Source organism: Micrasema longulum, unplaced genomic scaffold (assembly GCF_059751315.1).
Source record: "Micrasema longulum isolate JH-2025_06_02 unplaced genomic scaffold, ASM5975131v1 h1tg001192l, whole genome shotgun sequence".
In the NCBI taxonomy this organism is placed as follows: Eukaryota; Metazoa; Arthropoda; class Insecta; order Trichoptera; family Brachycentridae; genus Micrasema; species Micrasema longulum.
Genome location: NW_028278379.1, coordinates 174,796 through 200,126, shown reverse-complemented (window position 1 = coordinate 200,126; position 25,331 = coordinate 174,796). Strand labels below are relative to the sequence as shown.

At 31.8% G+C, this 25,331-nt stretch overlaps 1 protein-coding gene across 2 annotated transcripts in view; it reads left to right on the top strand.

The window, feature by feature from the left end:
- Window positions 1–1,352: 1,352 nt before the first annotated feature.
- Window positions 1,353–25,331, top strand: part of LOC148276566 (uncharacterized) — an 80,293-nt gene continuing 56,314 nt past the window's right edge. For both annotated transcript variants that reach the window (XM_088234074.1, XM_088234073.1), the window contains exon 1: window positions 1,353–1,551. In XM_088234074.1, coding sequence (XP_088090200.1) covers window positions 1,532–1,551 — 20 coding nt within the window. In that variant the 5' untranslated portion in view covers window positions 1,353–1,531. The remainder of the gene's footprint in view (window positions 1,552–25,331) is intronic.

Here is a 25,331-nt window from a genome sequence, read left to right as displayed (position 1 = left end):
AAAACCGAGAAAGAGATGGCATGACCAAATCCAACGTACAATTGAGGTTAAATAATCAGCGAGCGTGCACGAGAATATTTATGAATGGTGTGGCGTTCTATCTTCTCCGCCTACCCCTATGGGGAAACGGAGCCGCAGTGTGATGTTTTTTTTGTTTAAATTTTGGTGACGATGCAAAGTTTCAATGGAAATCTTCGAGTTATTTCAAAGGCAGTATTCGTGTGTCCATTGTTGGTTGAGGTAATAAAAGTTATTTGATAATAATTAATAAGATTGTATACAAAAAGTCCTCTTCGTAGTCTAATGGTTAGTGAGTTTGCTTGTAATGCGATATTTATTTGGAAAGTCGTTTCACTCTACATTTTTGTTAGTCACTGATTTAAGCGTAAGAAATTTTATTTGTTTATAATGTACACACGATGACGTTTTAAAAAACGTATCTATATAAATAAACCATTTTATCTTAAACCGGTGAATTATTATTTTTTTGTTACCTTAAAATAAAACGGTAAAATAAACCAAAGTAGGGAAGAAAATGCCGAACACTCCTCTAGTGGAACGGAACGCCTGTTGACTACTGCCAACAGGCCGGCTTCTTCTGAAGAGTTTTAAGTGGTTTCCTCTCCACATGAGCAAATGCTGAGAAGTTCCCGATTGGTCCACATCAGTATATCCCTCCTGATCCTAACAGTTTAGATAAATTTAAAGAAATTTAATTGCAGAAAAATCCACATTTTTATATTTAAACCTTGTATATTATAAACAAGGTAAATAATAAAGCAACTCCCATATAAAAAATATAGAAAACCGGTGTTTTAAAAAAAAACTACCCGCGTATCCTACTCTCAGGTAACAAAAAAAGATCGCGATACTCCTTAATCCATACACCAAAGCCGTGTCCTTTCCACCATTATGTGTGGATAAGGAAATGGTGATGACCATACCTGCTTCATATTGACATATCGGGTTTATCAGTGTGGGGATTTCATATATCCACGGAATAACATTCTTTCGGTGGAAAATATATTTGACCATAACTTGCATTAAAGAGATTAACTTCTCCATCAAGGTAAAAACCTCTGTGTCAGCAGACACAGGCTTCAACGGGCTTCTATACAAGTGGAGATTATTGTGATTCAGGTGAATTTCTGGTTTATTAGTGAATAATGAAATGAATAAGCAATCATTGGTCTCATAATGGTGGTGTTAGGAAAGTGGGATCGGGGAAATGTCACCGAAGTGATGATCAGTACCTTCGGCGGCCCGGCGCGCCTAGTGTTGGCGAGACCAGTCGGAGCTGGCCTGGAGGGGCGGCGCTATATAAAGAGAGGTGGAGAGTGGCCGCCGCGCTACAGTCGGCTTGCTGGGGATCGAACTCGCGTCCCCCGTCGCTGCACATCGCGCTCCCCGCCGCCTGTTGATAAGTGCCTTCAGTTTCGAATGTGCGGTACCCAGTGAATTCAACAGCCTTTTGAAAGCGCGCCTTCAGACAATCGGTGATTTGAAGACAGAACGTACATCAGTTGACATCATGCTTCTCAGGATAGCGCTGTAAGTAAACATTTTATTATTTTGTCGTTTATCGGAGAGATGTGTCGCGAGTACCTCGTCAATATCAAACGAGAGTAATGTTAAAGGTCGGTAGCGAAATAACTTTCGCTTTTTTCAATCGTCCTCATGGCCGCGCGACTCGCTCCATACTTTATGTACTGGGAGGGTTTACCTCTAAATTACCCGTTGTTCGTATTAAATTATTATTTTATTTAGATTCATCTTTAATTTATTTTGTTACTACCACCTTTTTATTATATGTCTTTAATAGTCGATCGACCCAAAAGCAAGTTCAAACTTAATTATACATAAAAGTATCGATAATTATTCTACAACTCCAAATGAATTAAAAATTATAAGCCCTGTAAGTACTTAGACTTTTTGAATTACTTTTGAGATACCCATCATGAGAATAAATAAGTAATTTATTGAAATAAAACAAATATAAATGAATAATGTTCTACGTCCTGTATTTTTTTGATGTAATTTTTGCGTAAATTATTTGAAAACACATTTTCCTGGTTGCAAAATTTGGCTTGCAATTACGGTATATGCAATTATTTACATGACAAATGTTTCTGGCAAAACACATCAGGTATGTTTAACACACGGTATCGCCTCGGTAGCCGCATTACATTTTTCAGGAATTATATATTAACATACGACATTTAGATTCCCAGGGCGTGATGGAAATTTCAAATGGGAAATTCATTTAAAATATCTCGTGCATGTGACAACTGAAATGCGTTTTCAAAACTCTATATGAGTAATTACTACCTACCATTGTTTAAGCATATTATGCGTTGCGACATTACTATGTGCGAGTTTCATGCGTATTCATTTTTAATTTCCGATGTTTTCAATTTTAAAAAAAATATATTTTTACAAAAATCAACATTTCATTCAAACCTTTTTTCAAATATAATATATATATTTCACAGAGGCTATATTAATCTGTGTTAATTAATATATATGTTGTCTAAATTAAACATACGAGTACATTTATAATTATTTACAATAAGTTAAACTTATAATATTTTTAATAAGTTTACTACCTACATGTATACGAAGTTAATAAATTATTTTATTTTCCGTTTTTTTTAATTAATTTTGATTAATTTATTTCAAATGTTTGTATCCTCACTAAACTAATATTACCATAGTTTTCTTTGTGCCCAGGCGGATGAAGAATACAGTTGTGTGTGGAAAAAAAAAACAGAACCCTGGACAATTTTATTCTACTCGATGACTAGTGTCAGGTAAAAATCCTGAATAAAGAAATCAAGTGGAGATAAGTCCGCCTCATTGTATAGTGGTTGGCGCGTTTGACTACCATCCTTGAGGTGCTGGGTTCGATTCCTGCCATAGTAGACGGGAAATATTGGTTTCCAGGGTTGTTTCAATTGCAATATTTTATTGTTCCTGGACAGGCGCATAACGTAGAACTGATCACCTAACCTTATGTCACAGGTGATCGAAATACGCTGCATTTGGTTTACAAATACAGCGCCTTATGCACAACTGGGTGAGGAAAGTGGAATTATGATGATGATGATGATCCTCACTGATCAAAATATAATATTTCGAATAATGTCTAGAACATTTTCGTATTAAAAAGTAAGTGATACAATACATTTAATTAAAAGCGATAGGCAGTTAGCAGCTTAGAATATCATTGGCAGTAAAAGTGTTCTCACTGAATCAGTAACTGTGAAACGTTTCAACTGGTGATAAGACTACCAGGGTCGGATTACAATAATAAACTATGTTCAATGTAATTAAATAATACAATTTTTTTTTTTCAATAGAGACAATTTTTTTTTTCAATTTCAAAAAAAGTTTTAAACAAATCATACATTTAAAGCTTTACCCAGTCAAATTATCATATATAATATTGTTATCTCAAATCTAATAATTGTTTTTATTTACTGTGCTTTTCCTTTATTGTGTTTAACAATGTTTATTTACTAACCATGTTTTCTCTTTATTATGTTCTACTGTATCTTTTAACAACGTGTTTTACATACGAGTATTTTGTACAAATTGGCTACGGCCGTTAGTAAATAAATAACAATAATAAATAATGTTTTTAGTAAAGATTTATATATTTTAAATAAAAAATAAGACTCGCAAATGTTCGACAGTAATTGAGAAACAAAATTGTAAATAATATAATATATTATACTTATATATTATCATCATTTGCCTATCAGCATCCAGTAGCCCATTTTGATCCAGTAGCCCATGATCATTTAGAGATACGATATTATTTTTATTTTATAATAATATGTGTATTTGTATGAATGAATAAAAATAAATTACTAAGTAAACAGGTGAAGACAAAATGATCAGACTTATGGTACAGAAAATCACATTTAAAAATGAACATGACTCCCTAACGGGAATCGAACATGAGTCCTGAAACATGGGAAGCAAACGATTTAACAGTGCACCCCGAGGCGGACGAATTTGCATTCGATTTTATTTTTCAGTTTTTTTTCGGGTACTTGGAAGTTATCTATCGAGTCATCTCTGGGTTCTGGTTCTTTTCCAAATGGAGAACTCTAGTCTGTATTCCACCCAGACACGAGAAATTCTTAGTTAAATTGAATTGAACATCTATTTTTTTCTGTTCCTAGACTTGATTTAAAACTCTGCCCAGATGTAACGGATATTGTTTTCGCTGAAACTGGTTTACCAATGCATTGCCCTATGCACATAAGGAAGTGTTCAGATAAGGAATTATAATGATTGAAACTGTATTTTAATAAAAGTGTCAAATTTAAGATCGTTTTTCCATAAATCAATTAAAGACCTCGTTCTGAAAACACCAAGTGTCCAATATTTTCCAAAACAATATTATTGGATTTTATTATTCTCAGTCTATGCGTCCATACAAACGTTCTTTCCAAATATTTCTAAAAAAGTCGAAGCTACCTTAAATTCACTGTTAAAAATACGGTGTTTTGTGTAAATATGAAAACAGCATCTGTCCGCATGAATTTCTAAGAAAACAATTTATCGTCTACTTCAATTTGTATGAATGAACAAAAAATATCCTTTAATTACCATTTCTACCACTATGCACTCAATATCACTCATTGTTTGACACTTCAAAGGTGTTTTGGATATTCATTACATAGTTTTTTAGCAATTTTTACTAAATATTTTAACTAATCTAAAAATGGAGAGTTCAATTCTTTAATCCTTATTTTAATTTCAATTTACACCAATTTGTATTTGTTTTTTTAGTTTGTACTAAAAACCACAAAGGTTAAAATAAATTAAGTAAAAAAGGCAAAAATTTTATTCAATGCATTAATCCATATATAATATTTATAACTTTTTTAATTTCTGTACTTTAAATATACGAATGTTTTTTTGTTCATTAATAACTTGAAAACAATAGTAAAGCCGTGTTCAAATAAAAAACTCTCCTGAAAAATAGATTGTTTGTGATACTGAGACCCGCATAAAGCGATCATTTTCTTGTTTTGTGATGGCAAAGGGCAAGATGTTCAGTCAAGATGATAATAAAATATTGCTTTGTAAAATAAATAAAAAAACACCTTCTCAATTAAAATTCTCATTCCATACTAACCATGTCGGGATCGAACCCGAGGCCTCTTGCGTCGAAGGCAAACGCACTGACCACTGAGACAGACAATAAATGAATACGTTTATAGATACGTATGTTTGGCGGCCTCCGTGGTGTAATTACGTTTGACTTACTTTTTTTTAGTACGCACGGAAAGTTTCCGGGTACGATTCTCGATGAGAACTCAAATACTAAAACGTGTATTTTCTCAAGCCTGGATGTTATGTGCTGTGATTCACTACTTTACCTAGTTCGGTCTTCTGACCTATTATGGTAAAAAAAAAATATACAGATATTTAGAAAACTTAGTATGGCTGAAATAAATTTATTTACAGGATTTTTAATAATACTTTACATTTCTTGTTTTCATGTCGTTTATTTTATTTTACGCACATTTAAATTTATATTTTATTCACTTGAAAGGCTCTTTTGTTCCATTATTATTTATGACATAAAAACTTTAGAAAAAGATTTCAACTTAAAAGAAAGGTAATCGTTATCTTTATTTTGCCGAAACGCTTGTTCCGTTCCTGCAATTAATGGACATGTGTGTATTCAGTATTCATAGTGTGATCAGACAGGTTTAGAGTGAAACATGGTTTTGCCTTAAGCCAAATACTTGTGAAAAGTAAAATCCCCCCCGGCCACTGCCTCCGATTTGTGAAATAAAAATACCAAAATTTGACGCATTAAAAAATGACAAATAAAAAAGTTGTAATAGAAAAAGTTAGCCTTTTTATCCATGGTTTAAACGTTTTGTGTAAGCATTTTTTATTTCTTTATTTCAATTCAAATAGGGCTGGTTGCATAAAAAATGTTAAGTTATATATTACTTTGTTACCTTTTTTATGTGACCCATTTCGTACATTTTGACGAAAAGGAAACTTTTTTACACTTAACTTTTTGACAGCGGCCTTCAGGCATTATTTGATTTTTAAAATGAATATTTAAAATATTGTTTATAACTATTGAATTGAAAAAAAAATGATTTCATGGAATTAATTTTATTTTTCTGAATTTTTTATTCGTATGCATTTTCTTCATTTATGATTTATTGTATGCGAATGTATACAATGCCAAAGTTATCTTTAATTTAATGAATATATAGGAACATAAACATTAATGTCCTTGTTTTTATATCCAATTAATATAATCAAGCATACAGTTTAACATTATTATTATTAATAAAAAAATCAGACATGTACATTCTAAATAAAGTGTTAACAATTTAACCAGACCAGACATTTCATGACTTGACCATATAATACATATGTTTTTTATATAACCTTAACAGGTTCTCAAAAATATTATAAAATAAATCAAAATAATAAAAGCACTAAGACAGTAACTGCTTAAATAAATATTATTTGCGTAATTAAATTGGTAAACAATTATACTTATCCTGCTATTTAACCAGATAACGACAGATCTAAAATTATGTAAATGTTTTGACTTGCAAAAATTCTTCTCCGAACATATTCGTCATTTTAAAATATGCTTGTAATAATTTATTTAAACTAACACAACAATTGGTATACCTATTTGATAAAATGATAGTGGCATGTATAATTGAATATTTATATTTTTATTGTAGTACTGAAGAAATTCGTAATAATTAGCTTGCCTTATGAATTGCGTATTTTTTCACTTTTTAGTATTGTTTTATAATTATGTTTTTGTATTTACATGTTTGGCGATATTTTGCTTGGCGTTACTTATTCAGATTTTTCTTGTCATGCTTTTTATATACCTGTTTTTGTTTTTAGTTTTATTTACACAAAACTTAATTATTAGTTAATAGTAAAAATATTATTAAATTGCATTTTAGGTAGCATTACTTTTTTCGTAATCAATGCAAAAAATATTTTATTTTAATTTTTTGTTTCTTTTACTGTTCAGTCTTGTGAGTTCTGTATTATTAATATCTGTATTTTGAAATGAATAATTAATCACTGCCATAATTTGTCTATACTCTATCTTTATACTAGTATCTTAATTCTCGAACTCATTTATGACGGCAAGATGATCATTGCCAGTCCAGCCGTGCGTGCTATTCTGAACCGCTTTCGCGGCCGTAGAAAACATTTTTATCTCGCGTATTTTGTATGTAAATAAAAGCGTTTTCTACGGCCGTGAGAGCGTTTGGAATATCACTTCAGGGAGACTGTGAAATATTGCTGTGTAAAAAAAATCAATATTTATCACGTCAACTTTGTCGATCCTTCTCGATAACTCGTGCGTGGTAAGTAAACGCGCTAATTGCTGGAGCACCATTCATCCCGAAATGTGTAGGTGAACATTTGATGCGTTATCCTTTTAGAATTATATCTTGGTAGACAGTAGTTACCAATCTCATTAGAAGCTGTGAAATTACTATGGAACGAGATATTTTTTATAAAGAACTCAAACAATAATAATAAATATACGGATTGTTTGACAATATGTTTCATATTATTGAGATTTTTTTCTTACAGCGATAGGTACTTACATAGTTTTATGGAATATGAGGGCATTAGAATCAAAATCAAAACTTTCTAATAGAGTTAGATCGGACACCTCTAACCCCGCCTTCCATATCCCCACATGAAGTATGCATATGGAAAATGAATAAATTAAAAAGATAATTATAATAGATTAATCTAAAAAGTTATCAATAAATAGAAATACGCCTCTGGGATGTATTTTCGCGTACTACGGTGTGGAATTTAAATTAATATTAATCAATTATTTTTATTCTTCGTAATGTAGGTAGCATATTAAAATAAATAATTGTCTAAGTGGTATTCTGATGTTGTTCGCGGTGACCTTTCGAAACCGGTCAACGTGCATAAATATACAATATGAATACTTACTTACGGTTTCATTTTACTGATTACATATTGCGAAAACATCGCATCAGTAGCAGAAAACATGAATTTATTCATTTATGTCTTAAATGTTACCTAATGAATATTACTTTTGACAATAAAGGAATGCTTTCGACCATTAACAGTCCATTTTACTTTTAAATTAAATTATGTTTTTTGGCCAATTAATTCAATGAAAATTCTAGGAAATTTGTGAGACGGGCATATATACTCACTTAGAAAATGTATAGGTACGTAATGGTTATGTCATCATTCTTCGTATCAAATCCCAGAGCGAACTATTTTTTGACAATAAAAAAATCATAACATCAAAATAACACGAAAAACATTTGGTTAACTAAAACAGTAGTGTTGTCGGTTTTATTAAGAACTAATGGTTAATGCACTAAATAATGACCAAATGGGAATGTTAAGAAATTTGAAACAATTATAAAAGAGACTTTGGCTTTTCAGATTGCCGGCGAGGATTGTAATGTTTATAGTCGTCCTAATCAGTTTAGCAATTTGATTTTTCCTCCATCCGGAGTTTGTGTGAAATTCGCCGCTGTTGTTGGCCCCATGGCCAGTAGAAACCATTGACACTTGAAGAAAAACCAATTTTCATAGACTTCAACTTGTACTGATACCGAACTATATAAAGCAGTCATTACCTAGCTCAGAACAGATCGCCTTTTCATGGTAATTCGTGATAATCTATAATCTACCATTAAGAAGATGTTGAAAACTAGTTATTTGCGGTGCAAACTAAATCGTTTAGTAGTCCATTTATGTTAATTTGTTTGCTTTTGGAACTTAACTTATTTATTTTCTAAATTATCAATTTTATGATATGATAGGACTTCAGCTGAGAGAACTCTTTTGAAAAAATTGTTCAAATTTGTTTCATATAAAAAAAGCCATTAAAAAAATGAAAAAGGACATATAATGTTGTAAAATTACATACTTAATTCACTAGTAGGAAGTTATGTTTCGTTTATTTATCTACAAATAAAAAATGTCTGCCTTTAAACAGGGTGTACCTAGTTAGACGGACTACATATAATCCAGAGATATCTATTACCATAATAAAATGTAGTAGATAAAGTTATTGTAATTTTATTAATAAACTATTTTTATTAGACCTATTTTTTTTTAAAGATTTAAATAGTTTATCAGTGTTTTCATTCGTTATGGTAATGAATGTTCTTTTCAATGGTTTTTGTAATATTAGTAGTTTTTTATCTAGCCTTATTTATAAAACCGTACATTTTTGCATATTCTACTGTTCCGGTTTTTTATGTAATTACTTTTACAACACTTTCAATACTCTTTTATTATTGGATGTATCCATGCTAACATGAGTATATTTTTTTATGTATCGTATAATGTATATTTACTTGTCTTGTTTGTTAAACATTTCTGCTCATCAACGCAATGGTTGTGCCGAAAAAATTATATGTACCTACCAATAATCATAATTTATTATAATAATTTTATTTTTTATTATTTGTAGATAATTTAAAAAAATAAATTATCTTTTTGGAAATGTTCTAAATACCTACAGGAATTTGTAAATCAGGATTAAGTAAACATATTAAAGATCTGCATATCGTAATACAATCTTGCGTGTACTATCCAAGTAGGCCTCGATCGTCAAATAAAAATAGTTAACGCTTGTGTTACTGGTTCGTGGTTTCATTCATCCATGCTGCAATAAATATATTATGTAAGATTGGAAACCGCGAAAATAGTTATACTGAACATCTAGGGCATCGGACTATTTTATTATTTATTTACAGGTATTTCGTAGGAAATTTTATTTTGCGTATACGTAATAACTGACTTTCTATTTCCATTTTATATCTCATTCAATTGATCTAGAAGAAAATGCCAATCTTATTTTGCCTTAAATTACACCAGTCGATTAATTAATGAATTAATATTACTAACTTATCAATATTTCTATTCAACTTGATTGAATTCAGAAGTACCCTACTAAGTGATAAGATGATAAAAAGTTAATGCAATAAGTACTGTAGTACCTACTCGTAATTTCTAAAAGTTTATAAATTGATTATATATTTCTGAATGCGAGAGGTAAACTACGGCAACTCCAAATATGATCAAATTGAGTTATTACTATGTCGAAATCCAATTTTCGTCCTCTATTATATGGTAAAAATACATTAACTCTCAATTCATTTAATAACAAAGACAATTTATTTATCCTCACCAAATTGTTGGTTTAGGACACTAAAAAAACACACAGCACTCCCAAAGATTATTTAAATGTATATTTCCGTAATGTGCATCAATATATTTTAGAAAGCAAATTTACTTTAAAACCTCTCATCGAAAAATCAAAGATGTTCAAAGTATGAAAAATCCCCAATTTAAGTACTAACCTAATCTAAAAAGAAGAGCATTTTCCGTCTCATATCAGATAATTCTGGTGGAATTGCACCACTAAAATTGACTGATTGTTTGATTCTAAACAAAAAAATATTTACAAAATCCGTTGCTTCAACGATTTTTTTTCCACCACAACCGACCAAGAAGTCCAATTAGAGTAGTGAATTACAACGCAGACCACCCAGACTCGAGAAAAATCACATTTTTAATTTCTTTGTGTTTTCACATGGAATCGGACCCGGAACCTTCTGTGCACGAGTCAAGCGTTTGAATCACTACACGATGGAGGCCGCCAAATACCTGTTTTAATGAAAAAAAGTATTGAGACCTCTCTGTTGACTGTGTGATTATTTTAATCCCAAAAGTGTATCATGTAAAAGAAAAAAAAATGCATTAGCATAGAAATTTAAGGCTACGGAAATTTTATGACGTCAGAATTCACAGATACTCTGAATCCAATCATTTCCAGGAAGCTTCGATGTGCTTTTAAAATCGACTCTAAATACCAAGGACATTGATAATTATCTCGAGAGGTATTTTTTGTCCTATTTCTTGTTAATACTCTCTGAGAAACTTCTTAATAAATACCACGAAATAAAATATTAAACCGACTAGTAGTGCAAGATAGTGCATATGCAACAGAATTCGGCTTGCGGTAATATGGGCATCTACACTCTTCTGCTAAATGTGTAAATGTATGTTGTTTAAATTTATCACTTGGTAGAAAATAAAGCCTTATAATATGGAAAAGAAATATAATTAATAAAATGAACGTAATCATGGTGAAATGTGTTGGCGGATTTTAAAATTCTTTCAGAAGTAATAAAAAATACTTATGGTGTAGGAAAGAAACTCGATGATATATTTTTGAAAGGTATTTAAATAAAATCCCTAATATCTTTGTCGGACGTAATGCGCCGTTTTAGGAAATACAAATTAAAAGTAGAATTTATAGCAAACGTTTTGTTCTAATACCTTTTAAAATAAACTTAAATCCATTCAACAAACTATCCATGAATTTCCATCGTTAGTTTTCCTAAAAAACTTGTTTATTGAAACACTATCGCATAATATAATACATTTTTCACTTTAACAACCTGGTCTTTGAGTGATTAAGTGGGTACTTCAAGAGATCGCATTAGTTTATAGACAGGCGTAAGGTACCCATCCTTTATGCTTATTTAACCTACATTACCTACTTGCACATATCCATAAAGTTTCTCAATGAAAGAAGAGCTTAATGAATGAAGATTGTATGAACACGTTGGCTTCTGCAACTGATCAACCCGCGCTAAGAAATAACTTAAATGGTTCGTTACTTTGAAAAGATTTTTCTTATTTACCTTTATCGACACATTTTTGCAATCGGTAATGCTATTTCATAATAAAGCGTTTTGAAATGTCTCTGATTTATTTCAATATTTGCATATTTGTACGAGGAACATAAGAATGATAAAAGGTTAAATCGGCAGACGAGGGCGTTGCGTAATAGAGAAAGAGACCCTCGCTTCATATCCTTGTTACGATATTTATCTCAATTGGAAATGTTACATTCCCACAATAGGTCTGTCTCGGTAACTAATACCGAGTGCGTCCAATTTTCTAATACTATGTACGAAAACACTTATATTTAATTATCATAAAACGGTCAATCCGCTCGATATGAAGCGTGAAACACGATTCCCTTGTGAAATATTGATTCCTAGTCTAATATAACTATTTGTGGATAAATTAAGAGCAAGGCTATAGACTGATTTTGGACGAATAAAAGTAATCAAAAGTCGTGCATTTTTAAATAGGTAGTAACTTCTAGGATTGATCGAACACTAACAACTAAATACCAATTTGATTTAATATCGAAATGTCAATAGAAGTTACACATCTACATATTTTAGAACGTGAGCACTTAATTGTTAGCAAATAATTATTACATGTGATGAATTTCAAATACCTTATATTATTATAAAACTAATTACTGATAGGTACAGCGTTCACTAGGCCAAGAACTGTTGAAAAGGGTTTTTAAGCTAAATTTTATTTTTAAAATGTTGTTTCAACTACCACGTAAAACTGTATTAATTTTTTCGTATGTTATAAGATATATAAAATAAAATAATGGTTTTTCTATGAATTATTTAGATAGCAAGTCTGACGATAATACAAAGCAAATAAAAATAATCTAGGTTTTTTTCAATTTAGCGAACGTACCATAAAATATGTACATAATATTACAAATTTTAATATTAGAAAACAATATTTTTTTTACATTGGAATGACAAGGAGATACTTAATAGGGAAATAATGTCTATGAGTCTTACTTTAAAAGGTTATATCTGAGCATCCATCCAACGCCAAAGTTGTACTAAAAACACACAAAAAACCAGTAAACAACCAAACTACTGTATCGCTCTTTGGTTGCACGCGCAAGCAAAATAAAATAAATTGCTCTTTTATTTTTGTTGTTTTTTAATCCACATTTTTTGTGTATGTAGCCACACTACTGGTTCATAGGTACGTTCCGGAGAGTCAACTTTATTATTTTGTTTATAAAATTTCTCTAATTTTAAATAAAATTTTCAGTAACTCAGTAAAGTTTTTTTAAGTTGATGGTATATGGCAGGTTCGGTATTTAAAAATTTATTCACACGGTGACCCAAAAACGTGTTATTAATAACAACTTTGAATTCAACCAAAACATAACCTTTCGATCAACTATTCAAAATGTTATCATTTGTGGGTGGAGATTATTAATCGGCTATCGACTGTGTTACATGCTAGAAAATTTGGCCCTTTAAACCTCAATTAGTAGGCTCTTTTGTGACTCTCAACTTCAAATCTTAAGTCAGTGGATAAATAAATTACCTATTTCATGTTTCTAGACAAGTCTTTCTTTATTAAAAAAATCTGCTTTAATAAAATAGGTTTTGTTCATACCCGTGCGTTTAGTTTCTCGTGTACTGAGTTCAAACTGTGTATTGTACCCATTGACTGGTAGTTGTACCTAGAAGCGAAAACCGTGATATGATTTTTCTATTATTAGTACAGATATCAATAATAATTTATATTATTTTACTAGCTTTGTTAACATTGTAAAATTCTCAATATCATTATTTGTAGGTGCATAATATGCATGGCACATAGGTAATATATTCACGGAGCAGTGGCTGTCTGTACCTACACAGCAGGGGCGAATGCTCCTTATAATCGATTATTTGCAGCTTACTATATTTTTTTAACATCGAAAGTAGTGTTTTATGTTACATTATTATTGGGAAGAAACACATCCCAAAAAAAAATACATTGCATTTCTTGAGTAAGAAAATTTACATCATATTCCTTTATTCCATACAGCGACCAGTTGCGCCTCTATTAGCCAAAAGTATTACTACTGGATTACACGAGATTACTCTGCTGAAGAAAAAACACGAATTTAAATACGCCTTAAACCTAAAGTTTTAGTAATCTTGTTTGAAAAATTACACTTGTGATTACAGTAAAATTTTGCAGCTTTCATTAATGCAATTTAGTATTTCAATACTTCTTCATAAGGGCTATTATTTTTTTTAATAAATCAATTTGACTTACGACGGTCTAAGGGAGGTGACAATATGCGCACTCGTTATGTGTGAGAAAGAGATAACGAATATATTTTGTATGTCTTAACACGGAAGTTACAATAATACTTGATCATTTATTTATTTGTTTATTTATTATATAAATACGGCCTAAGCCAATTACAACAGTTACATAAAGAAACATAAATGCAAAAAACTGAACAAAAAGAACATAAAACTATTTAGCAAAGACAAACAAGGGCAAAACAATAATTGTATACAATATATTAAAAAAAACGAAAGACCTAAAACTTTGAGCTAAACCATGCCAATCCAACTTCATCCCACACTGTTTGGTCGCGAAGAGATCTACGAAAAGCCGGAAGATCTATCCCAAAAAATTCCAAGTCGTGTGATGAATTGACTAATCTACACATTCTGGACATTGGGGCATAAAAACCAAAGTTGCTCTTAGAAGATTTTATAAATAGCAAATTTTGACTTCTGGTGACACGGTTGGGAACATGAAAAGAAATTGATTGTAACAGATATGGGACATCACTTAAAGCATTAAGTATTTTGAAAATGCATATAAGGTCCATCTCAGTTCTACGTCTCTCCAATGAAGACAGATTAAGAGATTGCTCTATTTCAAAAAAAGAATAATTACCCCTTTGTAATCCGAGCAACCATGCCACTTTTCTTAAAAAACGGTGTTGGACAGACTCGATATGGTCAATATGAGTCCTGTAGAATGGAGACCAAATAGGAGAAGCGTATTCTAGATGGGGTCGAACTAGTGAGCAATAAAGAGTTTTTATGGTATTAATATTTTTGAAGTCCGCCGTCACTCTATTGATAAAACCGAGAAGTTTGAGAGATTTGTTTACAATATTATCAATGTGTTCACGATAGGAGAGTTTACTATCTAAAGTAATGCCAAGATCCTTTATTGACGAAACCATTAAAAGAGAAGTATTTTTTAGTTTGTAGTTGAATTGTATAGGTTTTTTTCGTCGTACATTAGTTCCAGTTTTTTTTTATGCATTTTTTAAAATCAATTGTTTGTGCTACATTAGAAAATATTTTTACTGAAACTATGACCCACTAGTGCCATTTATTATGGATTATTTATCAAATATAAAATAGACTTATTTTCTATGTGCCATATTACCGCTATGTATAGGTACTATACCAATTACCAATTTTAAAACCGCTCGCCACTGCTACACAGAGCATACGTGGTCGGTGAAGTGAATCGACTCGTTACACGTATCACCTGTATATTGGTTGGTTTGTATAGGTACTATAAATATCAAATATCTGGCCTAAAGATCAAGTGTCTTGGTCGCGAAACCGGATCAAGATTATCCGACTCATTTTTATAGCAAAAAACATGTATTATGTGTTGAAAAATTATTAGGGAGGGTAATAAAACACTATTGCTTCTCACGTGAGATATTATATTAGGTTATTCAATTTTAAAAACAAGATATTTTTTCTTATTCAATTCTGACCTTGAATTCCTATTGCAGTAAATTATATTTTAAATGAATTTTATTTACCTCTTTATAATACATATATAGTCATAAATATGTTAATATACACACACATAGTACTTACTTATCCAATCAACTATATAAACATGTATATTTGTTTGTTCATATTTTTTTTATATTCGGCATAAGCCAAATACAACAGTTATATGAAGAAACATATGTACAAGAAACTGAACAAAAAGAACATAAAACTATGTGGCAAAGACAAACAGGGGCAATAAAATTATGGTATAGGTACAATACATTCATAAACATATGAACATATCCGCCGCTTGAATTATTCTATTCTTTTGCATTTCTCATTGATTACAATATTTGAGTTTGTCCAAATGTTCGTAGACAAAATACTGGATTTCACCCCCTCGGGAGTCATTTAGATTAACATATTACAACTGGGATGGAGAATACCTAAAATAAGGGAATATTGAAGTCTAGGCATTTACAGGGCTTATGACCTGTCATTGGCTGGTTTAACTGGCCACTTTACACACTGTGTAACATTCACCATTTTGCCTATGTTTGAACATCCATATTTCTTAAGTTCTTCCATTTGTTGATTTAAGTGAGGTTGAAGAACTGAAACCTTTATTGTTGTGAAGAGATTTATCAGACTGAATTATTTCACATACTAGGCAACGCCAGAAAACAATTTTTCAATTTTTTAACTTCTTCTTGGACCAGTTGGTTTCATTACAATATTTGAGTTTGTCCAAATGTTCTTAAATCAACAAATGGAAGAACTTAAGAAATATGGATGTTCAAACATAGGCAAAATGGTGGCCACTTAAACCAGCCAATGACAGGTCATAAACCCTGTAAATGCCTAGACTTCCATACTCCCTTATTTAAGGTATTCTCCGTCCCTGTTGTAATCTCATTGATTAGTTTGAAATTTATTGCATTAATGTCAAGAGTTTATTTCTGTTTTTAAAAAAATTGTTGAGTTTTAAATGAGTTTTAGATTTAATTTTTTTAACGCATTACTCCTTCATTAAATGTAAACGTATAAACCATTATAAAGTGATTTATTGAAAATAGAATACATTACAAATTAAACAACTTAACTTTTTTCAAAATACTTTCGTTTTGACAATGTACACAAATATAGCCATTTTATTATTATTCTTATTTATTTATTAACGGACATTGTCCATGTATACAATTTATAAGGTTTAAATATTACAATAAAAGAATAGTTTAAAACATTTTTAAAAAAGAAAAGAAGCATTCTCTCGTTTAAATCGTTGTAAACTTAAACCAAAAAAGTCCAGATCTTGTCTTGAGTTAACAATACGACAAAGACGGGTCATTGGAGAATTAAGGCCATAGTTTGTTCTATGCTGGTCGATGAACAGTACTTCATTGTTTCTCAATCTACGAGTCGGAATATTGAATTTTACTTGTCCCAGTAATGGTGGAACATCGATTATACCATTTAGTATGCCGAACATATATATGGAGTCAATATTAGTTCTACGTTTTTGAAGACTAGAAATATTTAACATTGACTCTATTTCAGCATAAGAATAATTATCTCTCTCTAGTCAAAGCATCCACGCTATTTTTCGAAGCAAGCAGTCTCAAATAATTCTTCTTGAAAATAGGAAGCGAGTTGTGATAAAGTGGGTTTTGAATCTCAGATAACATTTTTATTTTGTTTAAAATTACTCATAAGGATTAATTCGCCAGCCGGTTTCAGTTCATAGTAAACGGCGAATCGAAATATCAAAAAAAAAATATTCTTAAGTTATGATACATCGTATCCGAATTCTCTTTTTAAAACCGTCAGAGCGATACAAAGAAATAAAGTTGAGCATTAAAGCAAGAAAAACGGGTTTAAATGCAAGCCGTAAGTAAACGATATTCACTTTTAAATTCCTTATTTTTTAAGAGTAAATATTCTTACCTAACTCTCTTTGCGAACTTACACTCATACTGTCCTCACAATGAAATGGAATGATATAAAATTGACCACAATATATATGAAAAATATAACTATTCTTTATCTTTAGGTCATTTTTAATTTTGTGAGTTCTTAAATTATATTTTTGTCTCTCTAAAATTTTAAAAAGTAGTAAGTGGGGTATGTGTGCAAAACAGAACCAGAATGCTAGACGAGTGGTTTAGACTCAACGGCTAGATCTCAGGTAAAAATCCTAAAAAGGGGAAATCGAGTGGAAAAACGTCCGCCTCGTAGTGTAGTAGTTGGCGCTTTTGCCTACCACGGGGCAGGCTGACATGAAATATTTGATTTTGAAGGTTGTTTTCTACTGAAGTATTTCATTGTACCTAAAAGTGGCACTGACATGTAACACTGGTCTGGTGACCAGGTATGGTTACCTTCCTGTAAGATATGATCAAAATAAGCTGCATTTTATTTAGAAATGTAGTTTCTTATGCACCGTCGAGCGTGGATAAGGTTTTTATGGCGCTCTAGACATCCAACCAACGAATGAAAAGGTTACGTTTATTTTGTTTATTCTGCAACCAATTTATATTATCTGCAATACAATTTAAGCACATGTTTTCAGACGTATTTGTTTTACGTATGACAATTAACAAACTTACGGTTTTGTCCTTTTTTTAGTTTATTATTATTTCGTTGTAATATAATTGCGTATTAGCAAATTAAAAACAACAGATTTTATGAATCTAATTCGGACTTCAAGTCGATTGAAAGTAACTTACTAATATTGAATATTTATTTGATACATCCATTCTATACCTTCTCACTGTATTAGTCTAAGTAGCTTCATAGACGTCGCCGTTGGCATTTCTACTATTTCCTTTTGAAATTTAGACCAGAGTCATCTTCGCTCACACAACATAACTTGCATTAGCAGACACAATTGATTTATTTTTCAAATTTTATTAGAAAATATGAAAGAAAAAAAACTAGGTAGGTACGTACTCTAAGAAGTTGTTTGTATGAAAGGTTGAATCGTTACGTCAGATACGAGACGGTCAGACAGAAATAAAAAGGCAACTATAATACATAAACTTTCGTTAGTCTTTAAATGGATTCCTAATATTTAATCTTCGGCCAAGGATAACAACATATTTAAATATTATTTCGTCGATTCAACAAAAGGATAACTAACGCCATGTCGAGACGTTTCGGCCAATGAAAGAATTCAATTAACGTATTCGTAGATTATACTGACACAGATAAGAGTATTCAAAGAAAGGTAATTAAAATCGATTAAATACAATTTTCATTTCTAGGCAGTTAAATGTTGAAATATAATATAAAATACAAAACTTGCTTATTTTTTCAACAATATTTATTTACCTGATTTTTGCCTGCGTAGCCTCAAATAGAAATTTTGCAATGACCCGTTGTGTTGCATTTACATATAACACACATGTATGTATGTACGTAAGTAGTATATTATAAAATTTACTGAATTTTAACCATTATAAGATATACTAAGCGAAGCATTTAGCGATTTAAATTTCAAGATAACCGTTTTAAAACTGAGCAATTATGTTTTTAATTTATTTTTGTTGAATCCTCTATCTAACTTCATTTACATTAAAGTGCTATTCATACGTATAATTTGTAAAGGATAATCTCAATAACTCATTTGTAGCAAAAATTATGATGAGAAATTTTAAGTATGCTTAATTCATGTTTATTTCAACGCTTTGGTAAGGCAGTTGTTTGGATAAGTTAAAATGCCTCTCTAAACAAAAATTTGGCACTAATAATGTTTCGAAAGTAAACACTATCGCCACCATTAGTATTCGAAAAAAACATTGCAATGGGAATCTCATTATAAAGCTGTGATGTGATTATCACAATGAAAGTAGAAGCATAGTTATATATATCTTAGTGTTTGATGTTTGTCTAAAATAATTCAAAAAGTAACTTAATAATTTCATCAATCTGAATGTTTTTAAAAGTCTGTCCAAAAATCATCAAATCATTCATAGCGGATTTTATATTGCTAATATTATATATTAGTTTTATTAATTGTCAGTCAAATTATTTTAATTTTTTTAGCTAGATTAGCTAGAAGCTGGTCAAATTTATTAAAGATAAAGAAATGATAGAACGACGATAATAGGCAGAGCATTCGGTAATCGCTAACTATTAATTATGATAAATTGGCCCTTATTTATTTGTCCATTTATTTATTTTTTCTTCGACAATTTATAAGTTACTTTTTTTACGTTAAAGACAATGTTCCTCCATCACCTGGAGTGTCCCGTGCCGATGGAGACATTCGATATAATTTTAAAACATGCCTTTTTAAATGAACTCTCAAATTAAAACATCGTAAATAAAAACATATTTTTATCTATTTGGCTCCACAATCATCATCCACTCATACATCCGTGCGCACCCCACCTCTATTATCGGTATATTATCTTAATAGCGGTAATATTTTCTAATTGTCCTCATGGATTATGTAAAAGGGTTGTACACTTTAATGGAGAAGTCGACCAATCCTATATTACCGAAAGTTGTGTTCATTTTTTATTGCTTTTGCAGCATCAGGGTGGAATGTCTAGTAACTGTAGTAGTTGTTTGGTGTCACGGGAAGTATTGAATAATTGTTGTTTGCATACGTTAGTAAAACTTTCGCATACATTTGTTTTATAGTCATAACATAAAAATTTTCGTATATGTAAGTAAAGTGAGCTCGTTCTGACTTTCAGGATAATTTTTATTGAAGATTTTTGTGCAATAATACGTTGATAGAATAATGTGTCTTTTACGCATCCCCTTCCATTTAAACTGCGTAATATGTTTTTATATATTTTGCCTTGGGGCTAACTTATGTCGTCCCTCAGGACCTCTGTTAGTTGATTTTACTTACCAAAATTATTTCACACGCGAACACAAATCACGCATAAACACAACAGTTAAGAGAATATGCGTGACAGAGCAGTTTGATGGATAGCTTTTTTTAAAACTTAGTTTTTCTGTGACTCTCTCGCAGATGCCACCCAGATTCGATGTATTTTTAAAGAAAAAATATCAGAAGGAAATTTTCTGTGTCGGTACCTTTTGCCTTTTTAAAAAATATTTATCATATTTGTATACCGTACGTCTTAAAACGGCAGATAAAACTGGGTGCTTTATTTAAACAATTTATCAAAAAACAAAACAAAAAAGACTCGCCAACGGTAAATAACTGTACCGTGTAAAAAATCATTACTTAGTGCCACAATCCAGAAAGAAAATACAAGAATACGTTTGTATAAAGAAAAGTCAGGCCTCATTTCGTCTTAATAACATACAGTATAAATCAAATACTTTTTATCATTAATTGTGCCCACGTCTAAAAACAAATTTGTTTAAACGTAAAATGTTATATAAAGCAACGAGATACCATCGACAATATATACCCTTCTACGTGGGCATAATTCCATCGACCATCCAGTCGACCTTCTGGTGTAGTAGTCAGTGCGTTTGCCTACCACGCAACAGGTCCCGGGTTCGAACCCCGACATGGTTGGCATGAAATATTGATTGAAAAAGGTGTTTTTGAATAAAACTAATTTGACCAAGTCACAGTTATTGATATATATATTCCATTAACTATTAATGTGGTTATCAGGGATCTCTATTTATTTATTAATTTATGGTTTATTTAGTTAGTTCATAACATCGTAAGAATTAATGTAAACTTTTAATAACAATCAAATTTTTTATCAAATTTTCTCAAGAACATATTTTTTCAAATTCATTGAAAATATATCAATGCTTTATATTTCTTCAGGTACCTTACCTCATTGTACAATTATACAGCCCTGTCATCTAGAAGCATATCGTGTCCACAAACAGCCTCCGTGCATTTCCATCGGCTGCCAGCTCCTGTGCGTCCTCCCAAGTCAGGTTAACGTCCCGTAGTTCTGACATAATAAGTGGCAGGAGGCAACCGCCGTATATGGCCCAGTTAACCGTATCGCCTCCGCTTGATGACAGTTGTCACCGGAGTGTGCTACGTCCGTTTTCTTATCACTTCATTCCTCAAAAAGTCGAGCCACCGAACACCCAAGATTCTTCGGACACACCTATTCTCAAAACGCAGTTTTTTTACTGTTTTTTTCCACGCGAATCCGTAGAGGAGAATAAGTGTTATATAGGCGGAATGTTGTTTTTACTGAGTAAATATCCGATATCCAGACAGACTTCACACTGTTGAATGTGCCACCTGCTACTCCTAGCCGCACTCCCGGAAATCTCTGTAGCTGTAATTATATTTTTTGCCTAAATAAAAAAAAACGGCAATGAAAGCTGTATGGTCAAATTCAATTAAAATTGGGGATTACGATATATTTTTTTTAAGTTAGGTACACGGTTTTTGACAAAAACGTGTTTTTTTAAACACAATCTAATTAAGTAACAAAACGAACTTAAAGCACCAAAACACAGTTCAGTGAAACTCCAATTATCCGGATCTATGAGTGCTAGATTTTTTGCTTTTTAAATAATACAGCGAAAGAGAATTAAAGTAAAAACTTAGCGAAACAATGTTAATTGCACGATTAAATTAAAATTAAAAACGTCTTTATTTTTTACTTCCTGCTAATGATCTGGATATTTGGCAATTCGGGGTGACTGGAATCCGGATAAACGGATTTCTTCTGTATTTGAGTAGTATTTATAAGAGCTATTACTAAAAAAATAATTAATAATATTTTTTAAGTACTGCGCTTTGAGATTTACTCGACTTTTCGTTTTTAAGTTCGTTTAGCGCTAAACTCTCGGTTTCAAACGAATGGCTATGCATAATACATAGTATATGTGTGCAGTTTTTCAGCAATCACTTTCTCTGCGGACAGGGAAATATATTATTCACTTAATAGTGTTATTGTGCTACTCGGGGCCGTGACGTAACCAAAGGTGAAAACAAGAAAATATATTCAAAATCTCTCTTCGCCTGGACGCGATCCACGTGACCTTGATCACGTGACACACGCGAGCGGCGCCGGGTGGGAAGGGGGGCAGAGGGAGAGAAGGAATCCGAGGGCAAATTATTTAGAGAGTCGAAATAAATATCAGCCCTATCGCATTATTCAATTATATTTAACACAAATGTATCACCAACATAATATTACAAACAGAGACGGAGAACGTTTTGGAGAGGGAAATGAGGGTACCATTGGCGAACCCGGCAAAATCCATCTTTCTTTATTTTGAGCGAAGCCTTTTCTATGTTTTCTACGGCCACGAGAGCGTTCGTAATAGCAGCCCAGTAGCGCAATCACAAATAACTATCGACGTGCTAATAAGCGATGTGATGACAATTTCTCACCATGGTTATTTATCGTATTCGCGATCACGATGGAACATCCGTGAACACCTAAAAGTCACTCAGACACCAATATTATATTAAAATTCCTAAATTCCACACAAGTCATGGTCAAAATAGTTTTTTTTTTCAAAGGTGAAAAAAATTCAAATAAACTATCCAATGAACTAAAAACTATTAAAAATAATATATCAATATATAAATTTAAAGTAAATCTAAAGACATTTTCTGAATACGTGTAAAAACTACATTAAATTTTAATTAGTATAAATGTATTATTGTTTTATTTTTTAATACTCTTATAAATAAACAACTACAACAGTGTAAGTCACTCTCTAAGCGCAAGAGTTAAGCTAGGGTTTCCTAGGACAGCGGTGCCCGTATTTTAACGGCCGTAGTGAACGGTGATGCAGTGGACAGCCGTCGTAACGGTGACTAGAGCGTGGTTTCCTAGGAAAACGGTGTTATCAACACCATTTAACACCGTTTCCCTAGAAAACCACTCTCTAGTCGACGTTACGACGGCTGTCCACTGCATCACCGTTCACTACGGCCGTTAAAATACGGGCACCGCTCTCCTAGGAAACCCTAGCTTTAGTCTCTTTTTTTGGAGAGTTACAGTGATTACATTTACTGGATGTATAATGTAGATATGTGTAGAATTTTTAAAAAGCATGTAGGTACCTTTTATGAAATTTATTAATAAAAAATGAAAAATAAAAATATATATTTACGTTTCGTGACGTATAATCCTGCTGCGCAACATGTTTGAATTTTACCGGCGTAAATATGGAAAATATTTCAAAACTGCTATTTATATTCATTATTTATCAATTTTATCGAGCCAAATGTCAAAAAAAGCAGTCGCCATGGTAATTGTATTTTAATTTTCACTTTTTTGTACTAGATACTCCTTACTTTTTTGCAAATGCAATATATTGTATTATTTTTAATTATTAACGCCGATTTTTCGCCAACGAACTGTATTTATTTACGAGGAAAACAAAAAACTTACCGACACGAGCGTTGGCTTAAATATTACACACGCGTTGACTTAAGACAGCGATGACTTAAGCATGTTCATTATTATTCATTGTGATCGCTCAAATGTTTAGCATGTTTTTAAGCACGTCGATAGTCATTTGTGATTGAGCTACTGGGCGGAAAGCGTGACGCAGCGTGGCACCACAAATTAAAATGGAGATTTTAAAAATCATATTACATGCACTCAAATTAGGTTAATAATATTTTGGAATAGGTTGCAGGATGTGCGGGGGTAGGGGCTAGGAAGGGGAGGGGCTAAGAGGTTGAACGTTACACGATTGGTTAGTTTTTTTTTTAAAAAAGTGTACTGTACTAAAAAGATATTTGATTATTTAAATAATGTGTATACTGGTGATGGTTAAGGTGGAAGTGTATTTTAGTATTTGCATGTTGGTTTAGTGAGTGTCCTGGCGAAGAGACGGATACGTCTCGAAACCGGTAGACATAAAAAGTCGGTAAGTGATTAAATACTAATATTTGCTATCATCGAACCCAGGACCTCAAAAATGGTAGGCGGACGCCCTAACTACTTACAACGAGGCGGACTTATGTATCTACTATTGATTTTTCGGGATTTTTACTTGAACGTTGTAATTGAGAAATCATTTCCTGGTTTTAATAATATTTCGTTCACAAAGCTATATTATTTATTTCACCCATTTTATTTTAAAAATCAGAAACAAAAAAATATAGTTTTATTACTGGGCATTGAGGGTCTGATGAAGTAAGCGTGTCCCTGCTCGACGCGACGCTTATCATATTTACTTCCGAGAGGCCGAGAAAGCCGTGAAGCTGTATTATACGGATCAGAATACTAAAAATGTATGTAAACTAGGAAATTCGTATTGCACACATTTTCTTAATTTATAAATACAGTAGAACTCCAAATATCCAAACTTCGACTCTCCGAATCCTTGATTATCCGAATCAATTTCAGAATTTCAGAAAAAAAAATAAGACGGGAACGTACTGCGATTTTCAAATAATGATTCTGTCTACGCGCGCTATTGTCCTTCCCTCCGCGAATTGTCCTCCCTTCCTCCGCTGTTACTTTCGATTAGTCAGTCAGTGTGTCGTTGACCTGCTATTGGACGGTACTCTTTCGTGTCAGTCAGTAGTTTTTTTTGCGAGTAATTTAGTCAGTAATTAATTAAAATAGACCATTTTTTTGGAAAAAATCCTACTATCCGAATTGGGTCTGATTCCAATTGATTCGGATAATTGGAGTTTAACTGTACATTTTTACAGACGTAAATATTCTAATAATAATATAAAAATTGTTTACAGATTTACACGTTCTCATTTTGATCAAGTTTTTTACTCAGATTCTACTTGCGCGTACAATGATTATTATTGTAAACATCATCATCGGTGAAGCACCAGATATCTTTCCATCTTTTGGGCGGCCTTTCTGGCAGGCGATGTTTTATGGGTATACTATATTGTGGGCGTCCACATATGGATTTATCATATTATCCATCCTATCCACGTCATTTCTT